The sequence below is a fragment of the Patagioenas fasciata genome, chromosome 21, assembly GCF_037038585.1.
Source record: "Patagioenas fasciata isolate bPatFas1 chromosome 21, bPatFas1.hap1, whole genome shotgun sequence".
NCBI lineage: Eukaryota > Metazoa > Chordata > Aves > Columbiformes > Columbidae > Patagioenas > Patagioenas fasciata.
The window spans coordinates 303,172-330,934 of NC_092540.1; the positions used below are offsets into that span (position 1 = coordinate 303,172).

Here is a 27,763-nt window from a genome sequence, read left to right on the forward strand (position 1 = left end):
GCTGAGCGGGCAGGGAACGAGGCTGGGACACGGGCCCTGCGGACGGCGGCTGCGCCGGGCGCTGTGCGGGGCTGCGGGACCATCGCGACCATCGCCACGCGGCGCCGGGAGCTCCGCGAGCCCCGTCCCGGGTCACGCTCCACCGGCACCCGCAGGAACGGGCGCTCTCGCAGCCGGGCACCGCGGAGAGCAGTTGTGAAAACCCTGGAAAACCCGGGGGCGGGAGGAGCTGTGCGAGCAAACGCGCGAAGCCGCGCGGGTCGGAAATGGACGGCGTCTCCCGACGAACCGCAGGGGCGGCGGCCGCTGCCCCGCTCCGTGCGGCCCCGGAGGCACCGGGCACGGGACCGTGTCTGAGAAAAGCTGAGCCCGGTGTGGGGAGTCCCGCAGCCCAAGGGCAAAGACCAGCACAGAGCCCAAGCACTGGTACCTCGTAAGCACTTCATTAATCACACGGAGGTGCTGCCCCCCAGGCGCCTGCGCTGGCACAAACGGGAGCGCTGCAGCCCGCGCGCTCCAGACCCGACAGCGCCCGGTGTGGGGTGCTTGGGTTTTTTTGGCAGGGTGGAAACCAGAGCACAGGCCCCACAGCCGGAGGAGACGGCCCCGCCGCCCCCTCCCCAGCGCGGGGCTGTCCCAGCCTCCGCACGTCGCGGCCGCTCCCTGGGGCAAGCGGGAGGCTCCGTGCGCTTCACCTCCGGGCTCTGCGTGGGGCCCCGCGTGCCTCCATCCCGAGCCAGCCGCGTTGCCCATATCCGCTCATGGGCCCCACGCTGCCGGGCTAGTTGCTGGGCTCCATGGCCACCGTGTCTGCGTCTGGAGATGGTGGTGTGCTGCCGCTCGTGCCGCCGCTCGTGCTGCCGCTCACGTTCTCCTTGCTGCTGCTCCCCGCAGAGTCACTGCCCTTGTCCTCCGCTTTCTGCTTGAGTTTGAGGGAGGAATCTCTGCGGGAGAGCAGGGCCTGGTAGCCAGCGAAGCCTCCTGCGTTCGTGCGCTTCTCTGGACGGACAGAAGAGGATTGCTCAGCTGGGTCCAAACTGACCGCTCAGCTCAGGGAAAGGGTTTCAGGAGGACAGGGGGTGACGGCAACTCTCCTACCCCCCGGCCCGATGGGGTGCATCAGCCGGTTCATCTGGACGTTCCAGTGCTTGACGTTGGTGCTGGCCTGTCGCAGCTTCTGCTGGGCTGCCTGGGAGGGCACGGCGGGGGAGACGGCTGTCCCACAACCCCCGACCCAGGGGAGCGGGCACGCGTTCCCCTTCCCTGGGTAAGCCAGGGCTGGGCTGGAGCCCAGCTCACCCCGTCTGCTGCTGCTCCAGCCTCCCCTCTCACACAGTCCCACTGTCGACACTGCTCTGGACGCCAGCCCCGTCCCCGGGCAGGACACGCTTGTCCCCGCTCAGCCCCAACCCAGCCCGTGCCCACACGGGGCACAGCTCAGAACCCCCAGCAGCACCAGCTCAGCCCCCAGAGCCACGGAGGTGACGCGGGGACGGTTGGGAGATCCCTGGGGCTCCCGGCCTGCGGGATGTGGCACCGATGTGACGCTCACCATGACATCCTGGTCCACCCGCTGCCTGTTCACCCTCACTTCTTCCAGCTGCTTCTGCGCCTCCTCCAGACACTTGTTCTTGTTCTCCATCTCCTGCTTGAGCACTTGCTTCTCCCGCTGAGTTCTGATGATGTATTCCTCCTGCTCCTCCTTCAGCTTCATCAGCTGCTTCAGCTTCTCCTCTTCCTCAGCCAGTAGCCTGGCAGCAAAGAGCAAGAGGTGAGGATGTCCCCCCAGCGCCCCCCATCCCTGCGCGCCCCGGAACGTCACCCGCACACCCCGGCACCCACCTGGCCTGTGCATATCTCACGGCCTCCTCGTCCTGCCGCGCCTTCACCTCCTGCTGCAGGGCCTCCTGCAGCCGCCGCTGCATCTCCTCCAGCTCCAGGATGCGCTTGCGCTGCCGCTCGGCCTCGGCCTCCTTCAGCACCATCTCCGCCTGCATGGAGGCGCGGGCCTGCGGGAGGGAGCAGCCGTCACTGCGGGCGCCGGCAGAGCCGCCACTGTCCCCAGGGCCCCCTTCCCCGCCTGGATAGGACCAGACACCCCCCCCGCCAGGGAGAGCCCGTGGAAGGCCAGCTGTCCCCCTGCTTGGGGACACACGCGTCATTGGAGGGGCTGCAGGGGCAGAAATCGGCTCCCTGGCCACCCTGGCGCTCCCCTGCCACCTGGCCCAGCTCCAAACGCCCCGGGGCAGGTTGTCCCTGGCTCCTGCTCTTGGTCTGTCATGCACGGTGGCACCGACCCCTCCGTCCCTCATCCCCAGAGCCCCAAGGTGCCGGGTGGCAGCTCCTGGAGCTCCCGCAGCCCTCGGGCTACTGCTGGCAGGGCAGGACGCGGCCACCGCCGAGCACCGGGCACGCCCTGGGGACGCTCCCACCTGCTCGGCCTCCCGCAGCTGGATCTCCAGCGTCCTCTGCATCTCCTCGTGCTGCCGCCGCCGCCGCTGCTCCTCCTCCTGCAGCAGCACCTCCGCCTGCCGCTGGGCCTCCTTCAGCAGCTCCAGCTCCTGCAGCTTCCGCTCCTTCTCCTCCTGCAGCTGCTTCAGCCGCTGCGTCTCCTCCTCCTTGGCCGCCTTGCGCTGCTCCCGCTGCTCCCGCAGCTCCCGCCGCTTCTGCTTCAGGTCCTTGTGCAGGGACCTCTTGCCCTCCGCCTGCAGCCGGATGGCCGTCTGGATGGCTGGGGAGGGACGAGACGGTCAGCAGGGACACGGGGGGACATGGGGACTGGGGAGGGGGCGCGGGTGGCACAGACCCAAGGTCCATTCCTGGCGCTGCCGGGTGTCGGAGGCGCTCATCTCGTAGGTGCGGGAGGACGTCTTCACGCAGAACATGCACCTCTTCCCGTCCCGGTCGGGCAGCACCTACAAGGAGGGGGCACAGGATGGCATCACCCGCCATACCCAACCTTGTCCCTGTGTTCTCCAGCGTTCAGGGCTGTACCTCCACACAGCAGTGCTTGTCCAACGTGATGCTCCCCTTCTTCTCCTTCCGGTCCTCACTCACATAATAGGACAGGACGCTGGGCTTGAGCGTGAACCAGCGCTCCGACCAGTTCCTCCTCAGCTGGCCCTTCTTCCAGAGGTAGCCCTGCGCCCCAGAGACACGGGCTCAGAAACGGGGCAGGGACAGGATGGGGTCCGTGCCCAGGACACGGGGCTCCTTGCCTGTTTGAGCACGTCCTCGATGACCTCCTGGTACACCTCCTCCACGGCCATGCTGACGGCCTCCGGCTCGATGCCTCGCAGGAACCGCCCCGAGTTCACCACGTCCAGGAACTGCCAGACGGTCAGCCCGGCCTGGCCCTGCGGCTCCTGGGACAGCTGGTCCTCCAGCTCGCAGGAGTTCAGCTCCACGTTCATGGCCGTGCAGATCTTCTTCAGCAGGTACTCCACCTGCGGGCACAGGGAGCTCAGGGACATGGGGGACGTCCCCACACCACCCCGTTTTGGAGAGCCCGAGCCCACGTCTCTGCCCAGCTGGGGGTGCAGGACCCTCATCCCCGCGGCATCTGCCCAGCGACGGGTGGTGGCCACAGCCGAGCTGTTCCAGGCAGGCTTGGGAGACTAACGTTGAGTTAGAGCTTGGCCACTGCCCCGGAGTTCTTCCTTTTAACCACAAGACTCCGAATATTTGTGGCTCGTTTGTCTGCAGAGTGAGAGGGAGCTGCAGAAGCCAAGCGCCCGCGAGCAGCCCGCGGTGCCACGCACCCAGCCCGCGGCGCCCGCTGCTCGCCAGACGCGCCGAGGGAACAGGGGGCGAGCGGGGCACGGGCGCCCATGGCACGCAGGAGCGTCCTCTTGAGACCGCAGTGGTTTTTTCCAAGCCCAGCCCTGCGGGCAGGAAGACGTCGGGTTTGTCACGCTCGGGGGAGCAGGAAGCGCCGCTCCCGGGGCGCAGGAAGTGTGGTCGCCCTCCTACATCTGCGCAGCGTGGTGCTTCTTGTCTTCTCTGCCCCCTCCTCCCCCCCTTTTTTGGCTTTTCTGCTGATCTCAGGAGGCTGATGGTGCAGAAGCAGAAGCAGAGAGCAGAGAGCAGAGAGCAGCTGCTTGTCCCGCTGACCTCCTCCTGCTGAGGCTGCTCTTGGCTTCTGAGCTTGTCCCTCCTCCCCACATCGCCCACGTTCTCAGGGGGTCTGATGGACCCCCGTGAAGGGAGAACCTTCCCTTGCAAATGCCGGGTGGAATGTGGAGATTGGAGATCACTGCCAGCGGCTTTGCACAGCCGGCACCCGGCTCTTAACCCCCGGGTGCTGGGCAGGGGTGACGCACGGACAGGGACAGACGGACAAGCGGGTCTGCTCTGCCGCTGCGTGGTGGCCTGGGCTGTAGAGCAGCCCTAGAGACACAGACCCCCCAGCCTGGCAGCGACTTCACAGGAGCAGCCCCCTTGCACCAGGCTCTGAGAACCCGCACGTTCACAGCAGGCAAAGCGCTCGCTGGCGCGGGCCTGACCCACGGAGAGCGCTGCGGGCTGACCCACGGAGAGCGCTGCGGCCTGACCCACGGAGAGCGCTGCGGCCTGACCCACGGAGAGCGCTGCGGCCTGACCCACGGAGAGCGCTGCGGGCTGACCCACGGAGAGCGCTGCGGCCTGACCCACGGAGAGCGCTGCGGGCTGACCCACGGAGAGCGCTGCGGGCTGACCCACGGAGAGCGCTGCGGGCCTGACCCACGGAGAGCGCTGCGGGCTGACCCACGGAGAGCGCTGCGGGCTGACCCACGGGGAGCACTGCGGCCTGACCCACGGAGAGCGCTCCTTGCGTGGGAGCTTTCAGCGCTCCGGGGGCTCTCCCAGCTGCTCCTGTTGGCCGGGCACGGCAGGGATGCCTGGGGCGGGCAGCCCTCTCCCCCCGCCCCGAGCCCCACGTCGTGCAGGATGTGGTGAGACGTGCCAGGAAGCGATAGCGGGACGTGTGCCCCCCAGCGCAGAGCCGGGTGGACGGGACGGGGGAGCCAGGTCCTACCTCATCCGGCACCATGACGAGGGGGTATTTGTCTTCAGAGAGAAAGTTGAAGAGACACCAGAGCTTGAAGGCGTCTTGGTGGGACACAACGCTATTCCCGTTCCGGTCAGGCTTGTAATTCTTCTTGGCCGTCAGGGTCCAGCAGAGCTCGTCAAAGTTTTCTTTGACAAAAGCCCCTTCCTCCACCTGCGGTGAGCACAGAGCTGCGCTGCCCCACGGTGCCGGGACGTCCCCGGCACCAGCAAGATGTGCCGGATGGTAGAGACGACCCTGCCGGCGCGCTGCGGAGCCTGGGCACGGCGGCACGGCCACGGCGGCTCAGCCACCGCCCGCCGGGCTTTGGGGCGCCAGCAGAACGCTGGGGCAGCGCACGCAGCACAGCTCTCCCAGCCCCCTCCCCAAGGCCTCTGTGGCTCTGGGTCACTCTCGTCATCCCGTTTGCCCAGGGCAGCGCTGGCCCGTGGGCAGGTGGAGGCAGGAACGACGCCTCCATCAGCCTCAGCCCCTCCGCCCGGCACCGTCCCCCGCTTCCTGCGCCGGTCCTGGCGTGACACGGTGACATGGGCCAGAGGGGCCTGGCCACGTCTGGCCGCCCCAGCCCGTTGGTGTGAGCCGCGTGCCGGCAGCGCAAGGACAAACGGCAGCCTGCAGCGGCAGAGCCGGGAAAAGCTGAAAGCCCCTCTTACCAGGAAAACCCGCTTCCCCTTCTGGGCTTTTGTCAGCCGTGGGTTTGAAGGTCACGTCCCAAAGAGCCACATGGGAAACGGGAAGGATTTTGGCTGCACTGTGCTGGAGATCGGGCCGGGCCGAGCCCGGGCAGAGGGCGCTGGGAAGGCGCTGCAGAGCGGACCCCGCAGCCCAGACCAGCGTCTCAGACCCGGCTGGGCAGCTCCTGAGCAGCTCGGGGCAAGGTGGAGACCGGCACGGGGACCGGCAGGGAGACCAGCACGGGGACCTGCTTGGGGACCAGCATGGGGACTGGCTCAGGGACCGGCACAGGGACCGGCTCAGGGACCGGCACGGGGACCAGCATGGGGACCGGCTCGGGGACCGTCAGGGCACACCGCACGCCGGGGAGGGCAGCGCTCAGCCCAGGGGGCGCCGGGCAGGGTTGCTGCCCCGCTCTTCCGAGCACACAGTGGAAGAAAGTTGTCACCCGTTTTCCTCTCCCCACGCGCCCGCAGGAAACGAGCACCCGGCCGCAAAGTCTCGCTGCACTAACAAAGGTGCCTTCAGACCGCGCGGAAAAAAGGGAGAAACCCCCAGCCCACCCCAAGCTCTGCTCCTGCCCGGGCACCTCGGCGTCCTCCTTGCCAAGGGAGGTCACACCTCGGGTTTGAACAGGGCGGAGAGGAAAAAAGGGCTGATTTCTCACTTTAGGAAACACTGCCAGAGCTGCGTCTCCATCCAGAGCCTTTCTGGAAAGAACTGACTTCATCCTCGCCAAGCAGATGTTGGGTATTAAACACTTATCGCTCATTTTGGCATTTACCTGAGCGCTCCCTGCATCCTTGCTGCGCCCGCGGGACCTCGCGGAGCAGAGGGACGCGCAGCCGTGGGGCTCCAGGGTGCGGGACAGCGCAGGGACCGCGGGTCCCCAGGGGCTCACCTTGTCCAGGATGTACTTGTTGAGGTACGGCATGTAGCCCTGGCTGGACACCGGCCCGTCGTCGTCGTCGCGGAAATGCTCCTCCAGCGCCACGGGGTCGTGGGGGATGCGCAGCACCGTGTACAGGTTGTGGGACAGCACCTGCCCGAGGGGGAGACGGGACACGGGGACAGCGCTGAGCGCGGCGCCAGCCCTGCCCGCAGCCCCGTCCGGCAGCGAGGCGCCGGCTGCGCGGGCACAGGGGCAGCCAAACATTCCCAAATATTAACTTAGAAACGGGCAAAAAACTGAGCATTTTTCCACGTGCATTTCTTGTCATTCTTGGCACGTGGGGAACTTCTTTTTTTCAATCTGGCCGTTTCAGAGGTATCAAACAGGATGTGCTTCGATCTACAGAGCTGAGGAGCCCCCCGAGCCGCGTTCCTGGAGCTGCCGTTCGCCAGCTGTGAGAACAACGACCGGCGGCCGCTGTCCGCCAGCGGGCACAGAGACACAGACGAAAAGGAGATCAACACGAAACTAAGAGAAGGTTTTGTCTGGAACAGAAGCAGGCGAGGGAGCGCTGACGACACCATCTCCAAACCAGCCTGCGAGCACCACCAACCAGCCCGTTTTTGTTCAATCCCCCAAAACAAAGGAGGTTTTGAAGCTCCCGCATCTCCCGCATGCCGGGAGCGCACGGGGCGGTCGGGCGGCAGCCGGCGCTGGGACAGGGCTGCGGGAGCACCGGGACAGGGCTGAGGGAGCACCCGGCACCGGGACAGGGCTGCGGGAGCACCGGGACAGGGCTGAGGGAGCACCCGGCACCGGGACAGGGCTACGGGAGCACCGGGACAGGGCTGCAGGAGCACCCGGCACCGGGACAGGGCTGCGGGAGCACCGGGACAGGGCTGCGGGAGCACCTGGCACCGGGACAGGGCTGCGGGAGCACCAGGACAGGGCTGCGGGAGCACCCGGCGCCGCGCTGGGCAGGCCCCCGGCTCCTTGCTCTACCTTCCCACGAGCAGGAGGCGGTTAAACGAGCACCCAAACCAGCGCTGTCCCATCGCGCCGGGGCTTGCAGGGACAGCTCCAGGCATTCGAGAAGAGGGGGAGACGGTGTGTGGATGCGGGTGGCGGGGCAGCATCCCCGCTCCCGGCGGGAGAGAAGGCGCCCGAGGCCGCGGCCGCTGCCGCAGCTGGAGATGGTTCTTGTTCAACCAGATTTTCTCTCTCATTTTCAGCCCCTGGACCGATTTTATCAGCAGGACCCGGCCCTGCGCTCAAACGCCGCGTGGCTGCAGCCCCGAGCGCTGCTCCGTGTAGGGGTGGGGGGATCCAAACACCCTGCACATCCCCCAGGATGGGCACAGGTCCGTTGGGGTGGATTGACAGTTTGGGAACCGCATCCCATCCCGTCCCCCTTTCCAGCATGGGGCCCTGTCCCCATCCTCGCACCCCGCGTCCTTGGAGGCCCGTGTGTGCCCCGGCCGGCACCCCGCGGAGCCCTGGCCCCACAGAGGGAGGAGAGGGGGGATCCCCCCGGCTCTGAAACAGGGATAGGAGGGGAGAACAACGGGGGGAGAAGGGGAGGGAAGCTATGAGCGCAGTTTGGTGAGGCCACGTTTCCCCTGCGGTGTGCAGGGAACGGCGGGGGGACAGGGGTCTGCCCGAGCCCCAGGCACCCAGACCCCTCCGAGCAGCAGCCCCGACGCCGTTCTCCACCGCCCCCCGCCCCGTCGCCCCCGCGGCGCTGCTGACGCCAGCCAGAGCTGGGGGCGGAATATCTGAGGTGGCTGGAGAATGGCTGCCCCTCTTCTCCTCCCCGTGGGAGACGCTGGGGGCGATGCCAGCGCTGGGGTGACCTTTCGGCTGGAGCCTGGCTCCCCGCGTCACACACGAACCCGCTGGCCCAGCGGGGGGAGCAGGGGCACCAGGCGGCCCCGGGCGCAGGCTCCGCTCAGAACCGCTCTGAGCAGGGAGAGGAGCAGAGGTGACGAAAAGCACCAGGACAGGGGGCAGTGGCTCCCACCCGCCTGCCCCGGCCACCCCGGGGGGCTTGTCCCTGGGAGCCACGTCCCAGGAGCATCCGCGGGGCCGGGGAGCAGCTCCCGCGGGAGGGGGTGACACGTCCACGGGCAGGCTGGCATGCGCCCCGCTGGGAACAGAGCCACCCGACATCTCCCGACATGTAGCGCTCAACCGCAAGGCTCCTTCCTTCCTGTGCAGATACACACCTACACGTACACAGCACACGCCTGCTTGCACAGGAGCGTCCACACAAAGAACTCAGCTGCCGAACCCAATGGCTTCCCAGAGCTCCAGCGCGGCACGCTCAGTGCTGCTGAATTCCCCGTGTGCCCGGCGGGGCGAGGTCAGAGCAGCGCGGCGCTCTGGTGGTGCCAACGCCGTGAGCACCACCGCTCCTGCCGGGCTGCCCAGGCCCTCCCGCCGCCGCCCGCCTGGGCGAGGGGGCAGAGCAGGGCGCCCCGCGCAGCCCGGGGAGCTGCGCAGGCCACGGCGGCCTCGCCGCTCCAGCCTGCGGGACCCAGAGCTGCTGCTGCACCCAACCCGCCAGATCGGCAAACCCGAGCCAGCGCTTGGCGGCGATGGAAGCGAGCTCTCCGCAGCCCCGAGGCCAGCGGAACGCTATCGGAGCTGAGCTCTGCCGTCCCACCTCAGCGCTGAAGGCGGATGGAAAAATAGCAAAGGATAAATCTACCCTCCCTTCCGAAACGTCACCCTGGGCAAAGTCCCCACGGAGGCGCTGTCCCCAGCGCCCCCGCAGCCCCTGCAGGGGGTTGGCAGCTCCCCAGCCCCCGCACGGGCTCTCTAGGAAATGCGGTTACAACGCGGGTCCGCGCGGCCCCGGCGCCGCGGCTGCAGGTGCGGATCCCTGGAGACGCGCGGCCCCGGCAGCACCGGGCAGGGACGCTGTGAGGGAGCAGAGCCGCCTTTCTGGGGATTCACACGGGAACCAGGCACCGGCCCACGTCGGGGTTTTCCTTAATACGTTCCTTCAGCTATTTCCACAGTTTTAAGTCGGCGAGCAATGAGCTGGGGAGCGGCCGAGCAGGGGAACCCGGTTCCCGCCACTCCTCTGGACCCCTGAGAGCAAAACTTAATCTTGGGGCAAAACGTGTCCCTTGCCGAGCCCCGAGTTTCCCTGCGGTCCCCCCCGGGGAAACCTGTCGCGTAGAGGCGATAGAGGAAAAGAGGCTTCCCCGCAGCGTTTCACAACTCATCTGGCGCTCTGGCAGGAGCCGCCGGGTCCTGACGCAAGAGCTCCCTGTGCTTTGCATGTTTTGAGCTCAGGTCCTTCCCCTGCACCGCAGCCCCTGCTCCAACCGGCATTTCCAACCCCAGCGGGACATTTACATGGCAACAAACAAGGAGCCCATCGTTTGCAAAGGGAAGAAAACTATAAAAATCAATAATCATTGTCAAAGCCGAGGTGAAGCCCGGGGGGTTCGAGCAGAGCCCATCCTGCGGGCAGACAAAAAGGCTTCCAAAGCCACGATGGCTTTGACGAGGGCTGAGCACCCGAGCCCCCTGCAACGCTGCCACGGGGCTGCGGGGCGGGGAAGGAGGGATTTGGTACAGGTGCTGCGTTATTTCTGGCCAGAGCACTGGGGAGTTTTAGCTTAACGACCCTCTCTGCCTTTACCTCCCGACCTGCCGGCTGAGCAGGAAGCACAAACGCGTGTGCTCCGGCAAGCGAGACAACGCAAACTGAGTTTGGGCTGCGAGGTGGCCATAAAAAGCAGAAGAAAATGAGAGCAACTAAAAGTTTTCTTAATTTTCACCTAGAAAATACATCTGAGCGTTAACGCCCCTCACCTGTCGTTTTGAAGGGAGACAAGGCAGAGACGGAGAACTTCACCAAAGCCAGCGCGGCGGCAGCGAGGTCTTGCTGACCCGAACGTCGACTCCTGCGCGGAGCCCCGGGGCCCGGAGCATCCCCAGCCCGCCCCGCGCCGCAGCCCCGCCACCCGGCCTCACCTTGAGCTGCGACTTGGAGACCTTGCCGCTCTTCTCCACGTCCAGGGCGGTGAACGCGTACCAGATGGACTTGAGCAGCTCGGCTCGCAGCTCCGCTCGCAGGTCCATGGCGGCGGCTCCGCGGGGCCGCGGCGCCGGATCCAGGAAACGCCACCGGGCGAGCGGGGCGCGGCGGCAGCGCCCCCTGCTGGGCGGGTCCGAGCGCGGGACGCGGACACGGCTCAGGGAGACGGCCGGGCCCACGGGACACGGCTCAGGGACACGGGACACGGCTCAGGGACACGGCCGGGCCCACGGGACACAGCTCAGGGACACGGGACACGGCTCAGGGACACGGCTCAGGGACACGGGACACAGCTCAGGGACACGGCCGGGCCCACGGCTCAGCCCCACAGGACACGGCTCAGCCCCACAGCCCCACCCCCGGGGAAGAAGCAGGATCCGGAGCTCACGGGGCACCGACAGGACAGGATCCGTAACCCTTTGCTCAGCTGAGATCCAGAGCTCCCCCAGCGCTCGTGTTCTGCAGAGAGAAATCCCCTCCCTGCCTCCACGAGCAGCTTCCCCTCCTGGGACGGAGCGAGAGCCGCCCCTACATCCAGGCTTGCAGGAGCCTCGAGACCCAGGAGCAGCTCCCAGCCCCCCCAGACACGCAGGGGAACTCGGAGGCTACAACGCGCCCACACCACCCCTGGGACAGGACACCTTTGGCCAGCTCAACAAACCTGAACTGCCTTAGCCCCTACGTCTGCAGAACGGTAACACCCAACCCACTCTGCCAACCACCGGCCCAGGGACTGAAAGAGAAAAAGGACGCCTTTTTTTAAAAAAAGAAAATATTTAAATTGCTTTTATTCTACTCAGTATTTACACCCCACACTGGGTGGCTCTGCTGGAGGGAACGCCCCGCAGCGCTGAGTCTGCCCAGGAAATCTGGAGAGCAGAGTGCGACAGAGATGGTAGAGCAGGTGTCAGAGCCAGCCCGTGAGCCTGCTCCGGTGTCAGGAACCGGTCACCGTTCCAGACAGCCAAGCCTCTCCCACAGCCCTCCCTGGAGACAGGAGGGTCACCCCGGTGTCCCAACACCTGCGCGGTGACACCAGCCCAGCTCCGGTACCGCTGCGGGCGAGCGGAGGCGGTGCTGCCGGCGCGCCCTGCCCGGGGCTCTGCGGGGCTCAGCACCCGTTCTCGGGCACGGGAGCGTCCAGGGACACAGCTCCATGCTGCACGGTTGCTGTGGCCAGGCCGATGGCTTCCTCCAGGCTCTGCTGTGCTTCTAACTGATGGAGGAAAGAGAGGTCACGCCCTCCTCTCAAAACACAGGCTCAGGAGGTGCGGGCTTGCTCGGGGCAGTCCCGGCAGGACAGAGGTGCCAGGGACCGGCAGCGGTGACACGGGTGTGAAGCAGAGGGGCACAGAGACAGGGCTGTGACGGGGAAAGGCTGTTTGCAAAGGAGCAGCCCGCAGACCCAGGAGCAGGTCCCAGCTCCCCTCTGTACACAGCAGCTAAGGAGAAGCACCCTGGGAAGAGGTGATGCAGCCGAGCGAGGGGGAAGTGCTGGAGCCGCAGGGCGGGCGGGGGGAGCAAGGGGAACCGGCAGGGGCTGTGGTACCTGCAGGGCAATGCGGGTGCTGCTGGTGGCAGCCAGCAATGCCACCTGCTGATGACAGAGGGATGCGACAGCCGATTCTTCAGACACGACCGCCCCAGAAGCGACCACGGTAATCTAGGGAGTGTTAAAAACCAATCATGTTTTACAGTGCATGCCCTTCTAGCAGGCAGTTTCTGCACCGGGAGGAGGGAAGGCCCCAGTTTTTCGTGTACCGGCTGCGTCTCGGTGCCATCCGTGTCGGCCACAATCACAGTGTGTGTGTCACCACCCGCCAGCTGCTCCTTGGGCACGGCGAGGGCACAGGTCTGTGTCACCATGCGGATGGCACTGCCCAGGGCCCGCAGCTCCTCCTGTGACAGACGGACCTGCAAGGGATCAACGCCGGTGCTCTCAGCCAGGCTGGCTCCTCGGGAAGCCTCAGGCAGCTCCGCAGTTTGGCCACACCAAGGTCTCAGTAAGGATGAAATACTCTCTCCTCCTCTGCAGAGAACTCCGAGGACACTGCCCAGGGTCATGGGCAGAATGGATGAAGAACCCACAGACCCTGAGGCTGCAGCCCGACCCCTTCCGCCACACCTCCCCTTCCCTTTCAGCATCTCCTCTCCAGGCCCCGAGGCGGCCGCTCGTGCATCGCTGCGCAGGGAGCGCCTCAGAGCGAGAGGAAACGAGCGTCGCTCGTGGCAGCCGCTTCCTTTGCCCTGTGCCACAGAAGGGAGTTTGTCCCAGTCAGCACAGGGACAGCTGTCAGAGGAAGTACCAGAACAGCACTGCCGTACATAAACGATGAAAACACAACCCGAATCCCGCCTGTGTCAGCAGAGACCAGGAGGGTGCCAGGGCCGCACGCACACCCGGGCCAGAGCCCGCAAGACCCCGACCAGCAAGGAGGGGAGCTGGGACCAGCAGCCCACCCCGTCCCCTCCGCATCGAGGCTGCAGGGATAGAGCGCTCATACCGACACTGCTCCCCAAGCTCCAGCCTTAAACACCGAGGCTGGGTAGAGGCAGAATCTTCCTCAGCTAAGTGCTGTCACCCCACGCTGGAGGCTGCCAGTGTCCATACCTGCGCTGTCCCCTCCTGAGAGATAAGCGAGACTTGTGTGGGTATACGATCGTCATCTTCCCCTTCATACTCCTCCATCTCTGACCGGAAAGCAACACGCTGGCTCTTCAGGGGGGAGCCTCTGTCAGCAGCGGCAGCTGAGTCGGGGAAGAGCAAAAGGCGCAAGAAGTATTAATGAGAGCGTGATGCACACGCCTGATCCAGGACCTGAGACTGACCCCCTCACAACAACCTCCTTCCAGGTACTTGTAGAGAGTGAGAAGGTCTCCTCAGCCTCCTTTTCCCTCCCCACGGCCACATGGGCCGACCCCAGGCCGTGCAGGGGACGGCAGAGCGCCTGCTCACCCCCCAGCTCCCGCTGCTCCTAGAGCGCCTGCTCACCCCCCAGCTCCCGCTGCTCCTAGAGCGCCTGCTCACCCTCCAGCTCCCGCTGCTCCTAGAGCGCCTGCTCACCCTCCAGCTCCCGCTGCTCCTAGAGCGCCTGCTCACCCTCCAGCTCCCGCTGCTCCTAGAGCGCCTGCTCACCCCCCAGCTCCCGCTGCTCCTAGAGCGCCTGCTCACCCCCCAGCTCCCGCTGCTCCTAGAGCGCCTGCTCACCCCCCAGCTCCCGCTGCTCCTAGAGCGCCTGCTCACCCTCCAGCTCCCGCTGCTCCTAGAGCGCCTGCTCACCCTCCAGCTCCCGCTGCTCCTAGAGCGCCTGCTCACCCTCCAGCTCCCGCTGCTCCTAGAGCGCCTGCTCACCCTCCAGCTCCCGCTGCTCCTAGAGCGCCTGCTCACCCCCCAGCTCCCGCTGCTCCTAGAGCGCCTGCTCACCCTCCAGCTCCCGCTGCTCCTAGAGCGCCTGCTCACCCTCCAGCTCCCGCTGCTCGTAGAGCGCCTGCTCGCCCTCCCCCGTGGCCTCCAGCTCGCCGTGGCTGCTGCGCTTGTGCGTGGCCAGCGTGGAGGTCTGGCGGTAGGTCTTCCCGCAGCTGCTGCAGGTGTAGGGCTTGCAGTGCGTGTGCACCACGTGGTGCTTGTAGAGGCTGGAGTACTCGGTGAAGCGCTTTCCGCAGCCCGGCACGGTGCACAGGTACGGCTTCTCTCCTAGGGCAGAGGCCACAGAGCAGAGCTGAACCCCCTGACCCTCCGGGAAGGGATTCCCCATCACGAAGGAGTAGCTGGAGACAGACCACTCCACCAGTGGAACAAAGATCAGCCCAGTAAAGCAAGTTCTGCTGCCTTTAACTCACTGGCTACTCCCAGATCTCCCCCTGCAACGCCTGGCCTGGAAATGACCCCTCATTCCTGGGGCTCCCTGCTGCCACGTGCTGACCGGGGAGCAGCTGCCTGCGTTCCACCCTCACCGGTGTGGATCCTCATGTGGTTCTTGTAATTGGTGGCACTGGTGAAGCCCCGTCCGCAGCTGGGCTCTGGACACATGTAGGGCCGCTCGCCCGTGTGCGTTCGGATGTGAACCTTGCGGATGTTGGACGTGGTGAAAGAGCGGCCACAGCCCACAAAGGGGCACTTGAAGGGACGCTCACCTGCACAGAGAGATAACGTGACCAGAGTCCTGCTGCAGCACAGACGCCTGCAGCCCGTCGCTCCAAGCGTTACACCAGCGAGCACGTCACTGAGACCTCAGAACACACCCAGCTGCTGCCACGTTTCCTCTCGCAACACTGGCACCCCAACCCCTTTTCCTCTGCTGTTTGTAACCAAACCAAGAATCCCCAGTACTGCCTCTGCTACCCAGCTAATTCTGTCTGAAGACAGCTTCAGTTCTGCCTTGCTTCACCCAGAACACAAAAAGCCACATCCTGGCCCCGGGCTGAAGCGCTGCTTTATCTTGGAGCCCAGCTCCCCTGCCCTGCTCACCCGTGTGTGTCCGGATGTGTTTCTGGAGATCCCCCGAAGTTTTGAAGGCTTTTTTACACACATCTTCCGGGCACTTGTACGGTTTCTCACCAGTATGTGTTCTCACGTGGCTCTTCAGCCCATACCCTGTCCAGAAAAGAAAGTACAAGTTCATAATGAGAAGGAAATAACACAGCAAGCTGTGTACCACCCCTCAGTTCACGCGATTTTCAACGTCTGTCCTGCGTCTGCAAAGCTGAAGGGGATGAAATACCCAAACAGTCTCACGCCACCACTGACAGCTCAGCCTCTCCCTGTATCTCCTTTCATCTGCCCGTGATCAGTCACGTCCCGCGCAGGCTCCGGTGCGGCAATTCTTTCTCGGAGGGCTTTGAAAGCTACGCTCATTGTGCTCTGCTGCACAAAGCCAGGGCCAATGCTCAAGAGTGGCTTGGACTGGAGAGAAAACAAAATCTGCTCAAAAGAGAAACGGTTACCTGTAGCAAATGCTTTCCCGCAGCTGGGGAAGTCACACGTATATGGCCGGTCACCTGTATGAGCACGTTCATGTACCTGGAAGAGGAAGAACAGGTCTCAAAAATGAAGTCAAAGACAAGGAGGAAGGAAAACGGTGTGAAGTCTGGCTGGCAGACAGAATCTGAAGTTCACTGTTGGATTTCACCTGGGCCAACGAACAGTCCTGGATCTCCTGGGGAGCCGAGCACACACTCAGCCTTTTGCACGACAGCGTTCTGATCCGGCACTAGAACGCGGGGACACGGCTGCTGCGTGACCGCGTGTCACCCGCTTTACCTTGAGGTGGTGCGCGGTGGTGTAGAGGCGGCCGCAGCCCTCGTAGCCACAGCGGAACGCTCTGCCGCCGACCTGCTGCCCCTGCCGGCTGCCGTGCACCTCCTCCTCCCGCACACCCTGCCGAGACGCAGGGACCGGGTCAGCAGCCCTCGCGCAGCCACACAAGTCACCTCCCTCCTCGCCGGACACACGCGCTCCAGCCATCCTCACAAACACACCTTCCTACAAACGTGGTAAAACCCAGCCGTGCAAGAACCAGCATTTCCCACCTCCCAGCTCACTGGGTGTTTGCAACACATAACTCACCTCTCTGGGCTTCCCTGAGCTCATCTGTGAAACTTGCAGCTAACATATTTGCTAACCTTGCAGAGAAGCCACAAAGCTTTTCTAATTGCTGGCTGGCAAAGTGCTCTGCATCAAGAGGAGCTCGGTCTAGTTTCAGAAACGCATCACTAAAAAGTTCGGACCTGGGAAGGGGTGCGGCTGGAATCCTCATTCTTCATGTGGCAGGCGTCTGCCAGTCCCTCCTCTTCCTCCTCAGACACCTGCGAGCCAAGAGGCACAGGCACTGTCCACCCCTCCTTGCCCGGCGTGGAGCGGGCGAGCAGCCGGGCGGGGGCGCCCACAGCGGCCGCTCTGGCGGGGAGAGCCGGGGAGCCCGGTCCCGCCGGCAAAACCGCCCGGCTGAGCTCGGCCGGCCCCTCCTCGCACACCAGGGGAGAGAACAGCAGCGCCCTAGACGCACAGATGGAGCCCTGCAGGGACAACGCACACGGGTCTGAAGCTACTCTGTTTTTTGAGGCCCCTGCCAACACGGGCAACAGTGGCCATAGCTTAGCTAGTCCTGACATGTAAGTCTTGATCTGACATGTAGTCTTGATCTGAAAGAAAACGCCTTCAGGACTGAAAAAAAACCCAAGCTGTATGACAGGGTAAGAGGCCTGGCACTAAGGGCTCGCGGGAGGGTCCATCAGGAAGCTGCCCTGCTCTAGGTCCCCAACCGCCAGCCACTGGTCAGTGGGGCAATGTCCTGTTTCTCTTCTCAAAGCTGGCATTGCTGAAAACCGAATGTACAAACTAACGAAGGGAAGGCAGTTCAACCCCCGGGCAGACGCAGCAGCCCCTCGCGCTGCTGGCGCATCATGAAAGCGGCGTCGAGTCCTCACCTTGGCGGCGTACTGCTTGAACGCGTTCATGGTCTCGACATCGCAGGCACTGTCGTCGTCCTCCTCCTCCTCTCCAGCCAGCTCCTCGAGCGCGGTCTCTGCCTGCACCTCCAGGACGGTGCTGCCGGGCGGCACGAGGACAGGACGATGTATGCAGGCAGCGGAGCCATCCTCCACCTGGACGGTCTCGAAGGTGCTGGGCTCATAACTTTCTGCAAGGGGAAACCAGCAAAACCAAAGGTAAAAGAGCTGCTGAGTAGGGGGCATTCGTCACCGCCCTGGGCTATCTACAGCCTCTGACATCTGTGACACCTCAGCAGCTGCTGCTCCAGCTGCCGAGGGACGAACAGGGAACACTTCAGGGAGGAACACTCTTTCCCTTTAACTGTGCTGTGTATGTAAGCCATGCTGCCATCCTCCAGCACCACGGGCTGACCGTCTTCAAAAGCCACGGACTCTAAAGGAAAGAAAGAAATCCATACAGCTCACTGGAAGGTTCAGGTGGGACAGAGGGGACAGTGCAGCAGCTCCTGAGCCCAGCAGGATTCACACCGCACAAGAGGACCCTCTGTTGGCACAAACACAGCACACAGCTCACTGGCCTTGCTGTGATCTGGCAAACTGTGAGAGTACCCACAGGTGAAACAACGTTCAAACATTTGCTTACACCACCAGCAAATCTGACTTATTGTCAGATCGCTAAAAACTTTCCACGAAATCACATGTTCTATGCCCTTGTTCATTCAGCCCCAAAGCAAAACAGAACAACCTACATGGACTTGGTAAAGCTAAAGCCGACAGAGGAGCCCAGCTGTTGGGACACAGACAATTGCTGTTACATCTGCAATGCCCTTCTAGAAAGAAAGAGGTGAATGTCTGGTTCTCACCTTTCTGGACTGTCACCTGATGGATATAAGCTGTGGTACCATCTTCCAGCTCAATAACTTGCCCTTCAATCAGTTTTTCACCTGAAACAGTCACAAAAAGGCCATCAGCTCTGCCTGCAGAGTCCAGCCTTTCTGGTCCCGTGTGCTGTCCCCTTTGCTGCATCTTCACAAGGAAACCAGTCCCAGAGAAGACAGCGAAAGTGGTACTTATGAGCTGTTATTTATCAGGCTTTCCCCTGCAGAGCCACAGAGGCACCGAGCTTCCCAGAAGTGCCGCAGCCTCCCTTTCCTAGACAGGAGGAGACAAAGAGCCTCAGTCATCGCTTGTTTACAAGCCGCCCTTCACAGCCCTGCAAGCCAAGAAGCAGAAAGAATGACGTGTGCTAAGCATTCTTGATCTAAAGTAGAAAGCAATTGCACTTGTGCCAGAGAAAAATTCAACTGGAAGCCTTGGATGGCATCAGCAGGGGCCCGAAGATTCATTTTCCTCTACTTTGGCAGAGGACGAACTCTTAAGAAATGAATTACAGGACCTAAAAGGGCCTGAAGTGTTTCTACTGTTGATGGGTTGTGAAGACTGAGCTCTACAATAGTGTAAGTCACCATGTGATAGCGGTTTGGTTACCAAATTATTTGATGTGAGAGGACGTTGCGCCAAGTCACCCTGGGCCGCCTGGCCCGGTCACCTGTGCCCGCGGGCGGGGCGGGGGCTGCGGGGCGGGGGCTGCGGGCCCGTCACACGGGGTCACAGCTCGGCAGCCCCCACGCTCCATGGGCCGCTGGCACACGGGCCGCCCGGGCCAGGGGCTCCGCTGCGAGCCTTGGATGGAAAATAAACACAATTCAGATTTCATTTCCTCCCAACATATGCATACGCACTTTTGCACGTATGTATACGTATAACATACGTTTACTCACTTTTGAAGGCCTGAATGGTAGGCTGTTTTGGAAATGACAAAGGGTGGAAGTGGCCCAAGCTGCACCCGTGGCCAGCAAGGCTCTCACGCCGGTGACAGGCGGGCCCTTCCTGGAGGCAGCGTAACCACGGACTCACGGCCCTCCCACCCTCCAGCGGGCTGGGGAGATCTGCGAGCACCTTAACGCCTGAGCCCGCAGGCTGAGGGTGCCCAAGGGGAGGCACGGCGGGACCCGCCGGGGGGCGGCAGCAGCTCGCCGGGGTCCCGCTGCCCCTCGGCCGCCACTTCCCCGCCCCTCAGTCCTCCCGCACCGCCGGCACCGACCTGGGGGAACCCGAGCGGGCCGGGCCCGCCACCTGCCCGCCATGCACCGGGGTTCGGGCCCCGCTATCCAGAGTCCGGAGTCCGAGGCCCCGCCCCCAGACTGCGGGCGCGTCCCGCCGGGCAGCCAGTGCGCATGGGAGGAAACGGGCAGCGCATGCGCAATGCGAACAGTGAGGCCGAAATGCACCCGTGCCCTCACGAGTCTTGCTCTGGTGCGGTGGGGCCCTCCGCGGGTCTCTGCGCGTAAACTGAACGAGCCGTGCCCCGGGAGCTCCTCATGCAGCGGCTGCGTTCCGCGTTCTTCCCGGCGGCTGCTGAGTGGGGAACCCAGCGCTCCTAGGGTGCGCACCCTCACGGCCGCGGTGGAGCAGCCAGTGCTCTGCGGCGGGAAGCAGGCGGACGGCAGCCGCTCGCTTAGCGGAGGAGACACGGACGAGCGGCGAGGGAGGCCGGTGCAGCTCCCTTCCGCCACACCAAGCATGGCGGCCGCGCCGCACCCCGCCCTCCCAGCATGGCGCCGCGCGGCCGAATCTCGCGAGACCCGCCCCTATTTAAAGAGCGCGGGGCGAGGCTCCGCCCTCTCGGTCCCCACCCACCGCCGCCGCCATGAGGTTGGTGCCGGCCCGCGGGGCGATCGGCCGGGCCATCGGCCGCCATCGCCACCATCCACGGGGCCATCGCCGCCATCCGTGCCCGGCGGGCGGCCGCGGGGCTATCGGGACGGGCGGCGGCGGCCGATCGCGGGGACGGATGGCGGGGAGCGCGGCTGGGCCGGGGCGGGCGCAGCGGCCCGCAGGAGCCCCGGGCAGGGCCCGCCCTGAGCCCTCCGTGTCTCCCCCGCAGCAGCAAGGTGTCCCGCGACACGCTGTACGAGGCGGTGAAGGAGGTGCTGCAGGGCAGCCGCGCCAAGAAGCGCAAGTAAGAGCCCCCGCCGCGGCTGCCGGGCCCGGCGCGGCCTTTGCCGGTCCTGCTGAGCCCCGGCCCGCCGGGCTCTCACCTTCCGCGTCGCCTTCCGTCCCGCAGGTTCGTGGAGACGGTGGAGCTGCAGATCAGCCTGAAGAACTACGACCCGCAGAAGGACAAGCGGTTCTCCGGCACCGTCAGGTTCGGCATCCTCTCGCTCCCACCCGGCCTTGGGCCCGTGCCCCCGGCTGCACTGCAGGGGCCGCGGCGCTGAACGGTCCGGGGAGTCCCGACCGGCCCCGCTCAGCGGGTGCGGCTGGACGGACCCCAACCCTGGGTCTTAAAACATGAGGGGAGGTGCGGGAGGCCCCAGGGCCGTCCCCACCGGCCTGCCGGGGAAGGCAGGTTGGAGGCTGCGGAGGAGGAGCCCCGGCGCTGCGGTAAGGTCGCTCCGTGACGGCTCCGTGGGCGCGCATGCGGTGCTGGCGATTCATAGTGATTCGGTCCTTCTGTCCCCAGGCTGAAATCAACTCCACGGCCCAAGTTCTCGGTCTGTCTGCTGGGGGACCAGCAGCACTGCGATGAGGCCAAGGCAGTTGATATCCCTCACATGGACATAGAGGCTCTGAAGAAACTCAATAAGAACAAGAAGCTGGTGAAGAAGCTGGGTGAGCGGCCATCTGGGCAGGCCCTGCGTGGGCGGGAGGGCTTTCCTTGTGCTTGGGTTTCCGTGCTTTAGTCCTGCGGTACTGACATGAACAGAATGAAATTTGACTGGTGTGATAGGAGTAACTTCTAATATGAGTAAAACCAGCTTAAGTTTAGCCAGGCAGGACTGTGAGAGCCCTGAGATGTGTGTGTTGAGGTCAGCGCAGTCTCAGTGGAGCCGTTGCAGGCTGGTGTAGGAGCCCAGCGTCCATCGTGACCGGAATTCTCTCCTCACAGCCAAGAAGTACGATGCCTTCCTGGCTTCCGAGTCCTTGATCAAGCAGATTCCTCGAATCCTGGGTCCGGGCCTGAACAAAGCTGGCAAGTTCCCATCCCTTCTCACACACAATGAGAACCTGGTGGCCAAGGTGGACGAGGTCAAATCAACCATCAAATTTCAGATGAAGAAGGTAAAACGGGGCAGCTCCAGAGCTGCGGGTGGTTTGTGACAGGCGGTGACGCTGGTGGCTGCCATCTCCTGTCCGGGCAGTAGGCGTCCCTCGAGCCTCTGCAAAAAGGAGCAGCGGGTGACGCATCCAGCGATCTGGCGCATCCAGCTGCTCGCTGCAAAGGGGGAGTGATTTATCTGTGGTTGAAAGATCTTGGGGCAGATGATGAGATGATCTTGTTGGTTCGATGCTGAGTGCAATCCATCATAATTAATGCTGCTTGCAGTAGGCGGGAGACCCTTGCAGGGTGCAGCCCAGGCAGGTCCCCATGGGTCTGTGCATGCAGCAGCGCTTTGCCAGAGGCGCATTTGGGACTTGACTCTGCACGTGAACTTGGGAGCAGCTTGGGATTATCTGCTCTTGCTGACTCCCCAAACCAAAATAATTTTAATCTGGTGTCAGCAGTCTCCGTGTGACTCATGCATATTATTCAGAATTAACAGCTCTGAGCTGAGGTGCATCCCTGGGCTCCAGCTGATCTGGGCCTGGGGGCACAACAACTGGGAGGACACAGCAAATGGGATCGTTGGCAAATGCTGCAGCATTATGAGTAACTGAGCTAATGATGTCCCGGGACTTGGCCTGTCAGCTCACTTGTAAATCCTTTTGTCTGCAGCAAATCCTTTTGTCTGTGGGGAGCGCTGACTTACAGCTCCTCAGCAAGGCTGGCGGGCAGAGGCTTGGCCTCGCTGGCTTCTGCGTGGAAAGGAAGAGCTGGTGGCTGGTGCCCAAAACAAAACGCAAGGCTGGTGCCCTGCTCAGCAGTGGAGGTTGGGGCTGATGGACCATCAGTGGTTTGCAGGTCACGTCCCAGCACTGGCTCACGAGCAGTGTTAACCCCAGCTCTGCCTCGGCTCACTTTGCTGCGTGTCCTCCCGTGTGTCCCCCGCTCTGTCACCTTTCTGCTCTAAGCTGGACCTACCCGAGCTGTAGCTCAGAGGTGACGTTCAGATGCTGCCAGAGGTTCATGGGCCCCACATCCCAAACAGAATGAGCTCTGTGGAAACACCCCTGGGTGAGCTGAGGGGTCGTGTCCAGCTGACAGAAGTGAGATAATCTGATACCCTGATGGCTTCAGGTCAGCCCTGGGCTGTTTGTCAGGAGCTGGCTCTTCTGATTTCCTCTGCCTGTGTGAGTGACCCCGCTGTCCCTGTCCCAGGTGCTCTGTCTGGCTGTGGCCGTTGGCCACGTGAAGATGACGGAGGACGAGCTCGTGTACAACATCCACCTGGCCATCAACTTCCTGGTGTCCTTGCTGAAGAAGAACTGGCAGAACGTGCGTGCTTTGTACATCAAGAGCACCATGGGGAAGCCCCAGCGCCTCTACTAACGGGGCAGCAATAAATTTTTAGGACACCTCCAGCTGCGTTGGGTTGTGCTGTTGGGGAGGGTTTGCTAAGGAGCCACTTGCTTCCTTGTGGCTCCAAAGGTCTCAAAAGCTCGAGACACAGAGGTACTGAGCCCACAGGGACGCGAGTTCAGGCGGAACATCAGGCTGCTGGCGTGTTCAGTGTCTTTTCCCTGGTTTTCTGCAGCAGAGACTCAGGCATGGATTCCAGAAATTCTTCTAAAATGAATCATATTTGCAAGGTGCAGCACAGAGCAGCTCAGGCTGGTGCCGCCTGAACAGGGACCCTCAGCAGGAAAAACTCAGACAATTCTGTCCCCCAGTCCAGCCCCACCCCGTGTGTCACTTGGGGTGTTTGCAGGATGGGGCGTTTCTGTCAGGCGGGTGTCGGAGTCCTGCCCCTGGCTGCTGTGCCGTAAGCTGATGCAGCCTGTGCTCCAACCCAGAGCTTTCTGAGGATGGGTCCTGGTTTCCCACATCTGGAGTGGGGTGGGGAACAGCTCCACGCAGTGCACAAGCCAAACCGCGGCGGAGCCGCTCCCCGGTCCTGCTGCAGCCCCGAGACGCCCCAGTTTGCCCCAACCCCCTCCCGGTTCCCCCGTACCTGGTGCGGGTTCCCCAGAGCCGCCCTGCAGCCCCCGTGGTCACGGGCACTGGGCTCCTGAAGCCCTCAGCAGCCCCAGCTGGTCCCTGTTAGCACTGCAGCCACAGGAGGGGCTGGGCTGAGGTAGAAGTGTCTTTTCCAGCCCTCTGGGCCAGTCCCCATCCAACTCCCTGTTCTGGGCTAAAAATGAGATCTGTTGCATCTAATTAACTTATATAAATAAATACATTGTATAGTGACTGGTGAGCTTATGGAGCATGTAGGATTTAAGCTGGGGGGAGCCACTGTGCCCGTGAAAAGAGCTTGTCTGAGCATCCAAGGGAACAAAACAATGAAAATAGCTTTGGATCCTGCTGTTAGAAACCTTTAAAATACGCATCAGAGCCAGTTTTTGAAAGATCAACACAACACCAAGAAATTCCATTTAATAATTAAAAAAAGACAATACAAAATGCAAACATTTCTTTTTACAAAGTTCAGATACATTTTTTTCTTTTAATCAAGTGCAAATAACTCTGTGAACTACATCTTATTAATCGGTTTTGCTGGAGATGCTAAGTTGTGGCCCATTGCAAAAGGCAGGTATAAATATTCCAACATAAAACCCAACAACCTTTACTTGTGCTCACTGCATCAGAACATTCGGCACACCCGAGGGGGCTGGTGCTGCGTTTGCAGCCTTTCAAACGCCTTCTGAGCTGCGGGCGCAAAGGGGCTGAGCTGCCATGGGGGCTGAGCTGCCATGGGGGCTGAGCTGCCACAGGGCTGAGCTGCCCCAGGGCTGAGCTGCCCCAGGGCTGAGCTGCCGCGGGTGCTGAGCTGCCCCAGGGCTGAGCTGCCATGGGTGCTGAGCTGCCGCGGGTGCTGAGCTGCCCCAGGGCTGAGCTGCCGCGGGTGCTGCTGCTGCCCAGGGACTTCGGGGGTTTATTGGAGAGATGTGGTGAAAGGAGACGTGACCGGGAGGACGTGCTGCCCAGCCCTGCCTGGTGCGGTGACAACGGGGACACCAGGACCCCTGAGCGCCCCAGCCCGGCAGGGCCGGAGGGGCAGTAACCGCGCCGTGAAATCCCAGAGTCGAGACACAGACGAGCGTCCGCGGGCCGGGCAGCGGCTCGGTCGGGCCCGCTTGGGTTTACTTTTGCCTTTTTTTCTTCTAAATGTGAAAGATCCTTTCCTGGGTCATCGCTGCACCGTGACCGCCCAGAGCAATAAAACACCAAAACCCCTCCAAGTCCCCACAACAGCTTTTGCGCATCAAAGCAGCTGCTTTAGACACCAGCCCAGTGACAAACAGCGCAGCCCGCAGATGCTGCGCCGCCACCAGCCCGGGAGCCGGGTGGCGGGAGGGAAACGCAGCTGGGACGGATCAGGACAGACTTTTCCAACCGACGCATTTGGGGACAAACCGCAGTCCCTCGGCCGGTGCTGCCGGCCCCGCAGAGCCCGAGCAGCACGGTGCAGAGCCCGGAGCAGCGCGGTGCAGAGCCCGGAGCAGCGCGGTGCAGAGCCCGGAGCAGCGCGGTGCAGAGCCCGCGGGGACAGCGCGGTGCAGAGCCCGGAGCAGCGCGGTGCAGAGCCCGGAGCAGCGCGGTGCAGAGCCCGCGGGGACAGCGCGGCGGCAGCTGCCCCGGCCTCAGCGGGGATGGACCGGGGCGGGCAGAGCAATAAATAATGGGATCATTAAGAGCAGGGCTCGCCCCAGGTGTGGTCGAGAGGACAGCGGGAGACGAGCAGGGACAGGAGGGGACCCGCCAAGGAGGTGTGGGCAGGTCGAGCACATTTAGCCCTGGCAGGCGCAGGTCTCTGGGAGGATGGCGCTGGGGACGGAGGTGCAGGAGGTGACAGCCGGGAGCACTGCAGGGCTGGACGGGCTGAGGCCCCCACACTGTGCCCCAGACCCTCCCCAGGACTCGGCTCGTCCCCCCGCAGGGTCACACCAGGTGACGGGGCCGGGTGTCACATCCTCCTCACAACCGGGCTGGAGCCACCTCAGACTGCAGCTCCAGCTCCTCCGCGGGCGCCCCGAGACGCTCGAACCCCCGCGCAAACTCACCCGTCACGCCGGGCAGCAGCGGCACCACCTCCCCCGGGCGGGTTTTATCGAGGACGGACACGGCAGGAAAGGTCAAAGGCGTGAAAACGGCACCGCCGGTCAGCGGCAGCCCAGCGCGGGTTTGGTTTGGCGGGGTTTTTCTGTTACGAACGCACATTCTCATTCTCAGGCAGGTATAAATATTGTCGCTTCTAGTAGAAAAAACTTCCCTCTAAATAATATAAAGAAGACTCAAATGATTGCACTTAATACATACGAAGAAGGTAGAAAGGAGGATACCCTAGTGCACAAACATCGACTCCTGCTCTCCACAAAGCTCGCTTTTCCGAGTTACTCTTTGGCAGAGCTTGTAACAAAGTCTGGTTTCTTGGCATAAGTGTCTGGGACGGGGGGAAAGAGCCCAGAACCCAGTTGAAAGTCCTTCTCCTTCGCTCCCTGTTTTCTCCGGCGCAGCCAGGCATTGTTCCCCGGGACCAAGGCTCGGCCGCGCTCCCCCCGCAGCGCCGGCGCGGCTCGGCCGCCACGGCCACCGCGGTGCCGCTCGCTGCTGCGCTCCGCCCAGCTCTGCTTGGGGTTTCTCCTTTCCGTCAAGTGTGCTTTTAAAAGAGGTTTCCCCCCGATGTCTGCAAAGCGGTGCAGCTGACACCCACGACCCGGGCGCCGTGGTAAATACGGCGTCACCTTCTGGCGCTCCCCTGCAAAAGGCTCCGTGCGGCTGCAGCCAGTGCCAGCTCCGTGGGCTGGAAGGACAATGACCCCCCGGTGTCCTGGTGGCACCGGGGGACGGGGACAGATGTGGCATGAAGGAGGACACAGGCTGGTGAAACGAGCAACACTTTGGCTTCCTAAAATGAAGCAGCTGCTTCAGAAGAGAGGAGCCGCCTCCCCGGTGCGGGACGGGACCGGAGCGCCCCCGGCTGGGGACGCGGCCCTGCGGGGGCGGCGGGGGAGCCGCGGGGGGCGTCTGCGGGGCGGGAGGGGACGGTCCTGCCGGAGCCGAGCGGAGGAAGGAGAAAATCGGACAGGAGAAGGGAGGGAGCAGGGGTTTCCTCGCGGGGCGCTCGGGGGCGGCGCGGGGGGGCTATTTGTAAGGCCGGAGGAAGCTGGAGACTTTGGAGCGGAGGAGTTTGATGAAGGAGCGGGGCAGCATCTCCTTGTGTTTCTCCGTGTACTTGAAGTAGTTCTGGGGGTGCGCCAACACGTCAAAGAAAGCTTTGATCAGCTTCTTGTCCTGTGGGGAGGCCAAGCGGGAGCCGGGGTCACCATCCTGCCCTGCGCTCCCCCGTGACGGTTCTGAACCGAGGCCACGAGCGCAGCGGCCCCTGCGGACACATCCCAAGGGAAGACGCTCCCGTGTCACCCCGCAGCGAGGGCCCGGGGGACATGCTCACCTTGAGGATCTCCTGGTGGTTCTCGGAGGCGTAGAGCCTGCCGTCCCGCACGATGTCCTCCACCAGCTGCTCGTAGTCCTCTGCAACACGCAGCCCCCGGTCACGCTCAGGCCACGAGCTGCCACTTGTCCCCACCCTGCCGTCCCCACCCCGCGTCCACCCCGCCCAAATGCGCAGGAGATGTGAATTGGGGGTGACCCAGTACCCACCGGGCCGGGGGACACCAGCGCACCGGGATGTCCCCGCGCCCTGTGCTCACCGTCGTAGGTGACGTAGGGGATCTGGAAGCCCCGGGCGCTGTTGGCTTCGCTGGTTTTGAAGTTGATCCACAGCTTGCGGGAGCGGGCGGTGAAGGCGATGGGCCTCTCGTAGGTCTGGCACGTCTCGTAGGTGGTGATGGAGGACGGGGAGGCTGCGGGGAGCAGCAAGGGGCTGCGTGACGCTGGGTACCCCCAGCTGTACCGCGCTTCACTGCTCAGGGCAAGGGGGCACAGGGATGGGGATCGTCCATGTCCGACGAGGCTGAGCCCCCCCAAGCCTCACATTACACACGGGGGATGTTGTTCCTGCCTTGCTCTGGAAAGCTCTCAGTGGGGCTTTTAACCCCCCAAAAGGAGTGCCGAGACCCAGACGTGCAGCCCAGCCTGCGCTCACACCGTGCACATCCCTGGATCCAGCGAGACCCCGCTGCTGCTGACCCCGCTCACCCGCTCCCCAGACAGCCCCCTCCCTGGGGACGCCCCGTTGTCCCTTCGCCCAGGGCACCCGGGTCAAACCCCAGCCCGCGCCTCCCGCAGCTCCCCCCCGAGCACCACGGCGCGCTCGGTCACTCACAGTTTTTCCGCATGACCAAGACGTCGCCGCACTCATCCTCGGAGGGGAGGAAGATCTCCGGCACCACGATGAGGATCTTGCGCTTGGGCGGCGGGTTGATGTTCCAGGTGCACTCGACGTTGGCGGGGTAATTCCCGGGGTAGTTGGGGGACTCGATGTAGCCGGTGTACTCACCCAGCTCCCCCCCGCACTGCCGGTCTGCAAGGTGTGGAGAGCTGGTTTGACTGGGAACCAGTAGCACAGCCACT

The 27,763-nt window shown here is 63.5% G+C and overlaps 4 protein-coding genes across 19 annotated transcripts in view; 1 reads left to right on the forward strand and 3 right to left on the reverse strand.

Annotated features, from left to right (window-relative positions):
- Nucleotides 1-427: 427 nt before the first annotated feature.
- On the reverse strand, nt 428-10,747 carry DEF6 (DEF6 guanine nucleotide exchange factor). Its single transcript, XM_065854451.2, has 11 exons — nt 10,608-10,747; nt 6,627-6,767; nt 5,018-5,203; nt 3,219-3,446; nt 2,995-3,141; nt 2,807-2,915; nt 2,433-2,731; nt 1,843-2,009; nt 1,553-1,751; nt 1,099-1,189; nt 428-999 (listed from the first exon to the last, which is right to left on the reverse strand). The coding sequence occupies exons 1-11, from the start codon at nt 10,713-10,715 to the stop codon at nt 782-784; spliced, it is 1,893 nt and encodes a 630-aa protein (XP_065710523.1). The 5' UTR covers nt 10,716-10,747; the 3' UTR covers nt 428-781.
- A 685-nt stretch (nt 10,748-11,432) lies between these two features.
- Nucleotides 11,433-19,721, reverse strand: ZNF76 (zinc finger protein 76). 12 transcript variants are annotated; one of them, XM_071817932.1, is made up of 15 exons: nt 19,226-19,721; nt 17,985-18,065; nt 17,477-17,554; nt 17,098-17,309; nt 16,399-16,476; nt 15,932-16,048; nt 15,801-15,827; nt 15,616-15,691; nt 15,140-15,265; nt 14,626-14,805; nt 14,132-14,365; nt 13,283-13,419; nt 12,433-12,585; nt 12,221-12,334; nt 11,433-11,887 (listed from the first exon to the last, which is right to left on the reverse strand). In XM_071817932.1, the coding sequence occupies exons 1-15, from the start codon at nt 19,704-19,706 to the stop codon at nt 11,783-11,785; spliced, it is 2,199 nt and encodes a 732-aa protein (XP_071674033.1). In that variant the 5' UTR covers nt 19,707-19,721; the 3' UTR covers nt 11,433-11,782. The 12 variants fall into 12 exon arrangements, with proteins under 12 accessions (XP_071674033.1, XP_071674036.1, XP_071674032.1 ...); XM_071817931.1 differs by lacking the exon at nt 11,433-11,887 and adding an exon at nt 11,898-12,033; XM_071817943.1 differs by lacking the exon at nt 11,433-11,887 and adding an exon at nt 11,898-12,033 and having other exon boundaries at nt 17,985-18,273; nt 19,226-19,313.
- On the forward strand, nt 19,705-22,647 carry RPL10A (ribosomal protein L10a). Its single transcript, XM_065854834.2, has 6 exons — nt 19,705-19,795; nt 19,837-20,143; nt 20,249-20,329; nt 20,648-20,796; nt 21,074-21,246; nt 22,445-22,647. The coding sequence occupies exons 1-6, from the start codon at nt 19,705-19,707 to the stop codon at nt 22,613-22,615; spliced, it is 972 nt and encodes a 323-aa protein (XP_065710906.2). The 3' UTR covers nt 22,616-22,647.
- Nucleotides 22,648-24,005: 1,358 nt separating this feature from the next.
- Nucleotides 24,006-27,763, reverse strand: part of SCUBE3 (signal peptide, CUB domain and EGF like domain containing 3) — a 31,672-nt gene continuing 27,914 nt past the window's right edge. For all 5 annotated transcript variants that reach the window (XM_071817778.1, XM_071817777.1, XM_065854535.2 and 2 more), the window contains 4 exons: nt 27,516-27,713; nt 26,941-27,093; nt 26,682-26,761; nt 24,006-26,521 (listed from right to left, as the gene is read on the reverse strand). In XM_071817778.1, coding sequence (XP_071673879.1) covers nt 26,372-26,521; nt 26,682-26,761; nt 26,941-27,093; nt 27,516-27,713 — 581 coding nt within the window. In that variant the 3' untranslated portion in view covers nt 24,006-26,371. The remainder of the gene's footprint in view (nt 26,522-26,681; nt 26,762-26,940; nt 27,094-27,515; nt 27,714-27,763) is intronic.

Coding starts and splice junctions, on each gene's coding strand:
- DEF6 (XM_065854451.2), bottom strand. CDS start 10,715: ATGGACCTGCGAGCGGAGCTGCGAGCCGAGCTGCTCAAGTCCATCTGG. Junction 2,732..2,806: donor GCGCCAGGAATGGACCTTGG/GTCTGTGCCACC, acceptor GTCCCTCCCCAG/CCATCCAGACGGCCATCCGG. Junction 2,010..2,432: donor AGCTGCGGGAGGCCGAGCAG/GTGGGAGCGTCC, acceptor TCCCTCCCGCAG/GCCCGCGCCTCCATGCAGGC.
- RPL10A (XM_065854834.2), top strand. CDS start 19,705: ATGGCGGCCGCGCCGCACCCCGCCCTCCCAGCATGGCGCCGCGCGGCC. Junction 19,796..19,836: donor TTTAAAGAGCGCGGGGCGAG/GCTCCGCCCTCT, acceptor CGCCGCCATGAG/GTTGGTGCCGGCCCGCGGGG. Junction 20,144..20,248: donor AGCCGCGCCAAGAAGCGCAA/GTAAGAGCCCCC, acceptor TCCGTCCCGCAG/GTTCGTGGAGACGGTGGAGC.
- ZNF76 (XM_071817931.1), bottom strand. CDS start 19,706: ATGCTTGGTGTGGCGGAAGGGAGCTGCACCGGCCTCCCTCGCCGCTCG. Junction 16,049..16,398: donor CCAGCCGCACCCCTTCCCAG/GTCCGAACTTTT, acceptor GCGTCTCGGCAG/GGTGTGCGGGAGGAGGAGGT. Junction 15,828..15,931: donor CCACCGCGCACCACCTCAAG/GTAAAGCGGGTG, acceptor TCGGCTCCCCAG/GAGATCCAGGACTGTTCGTT.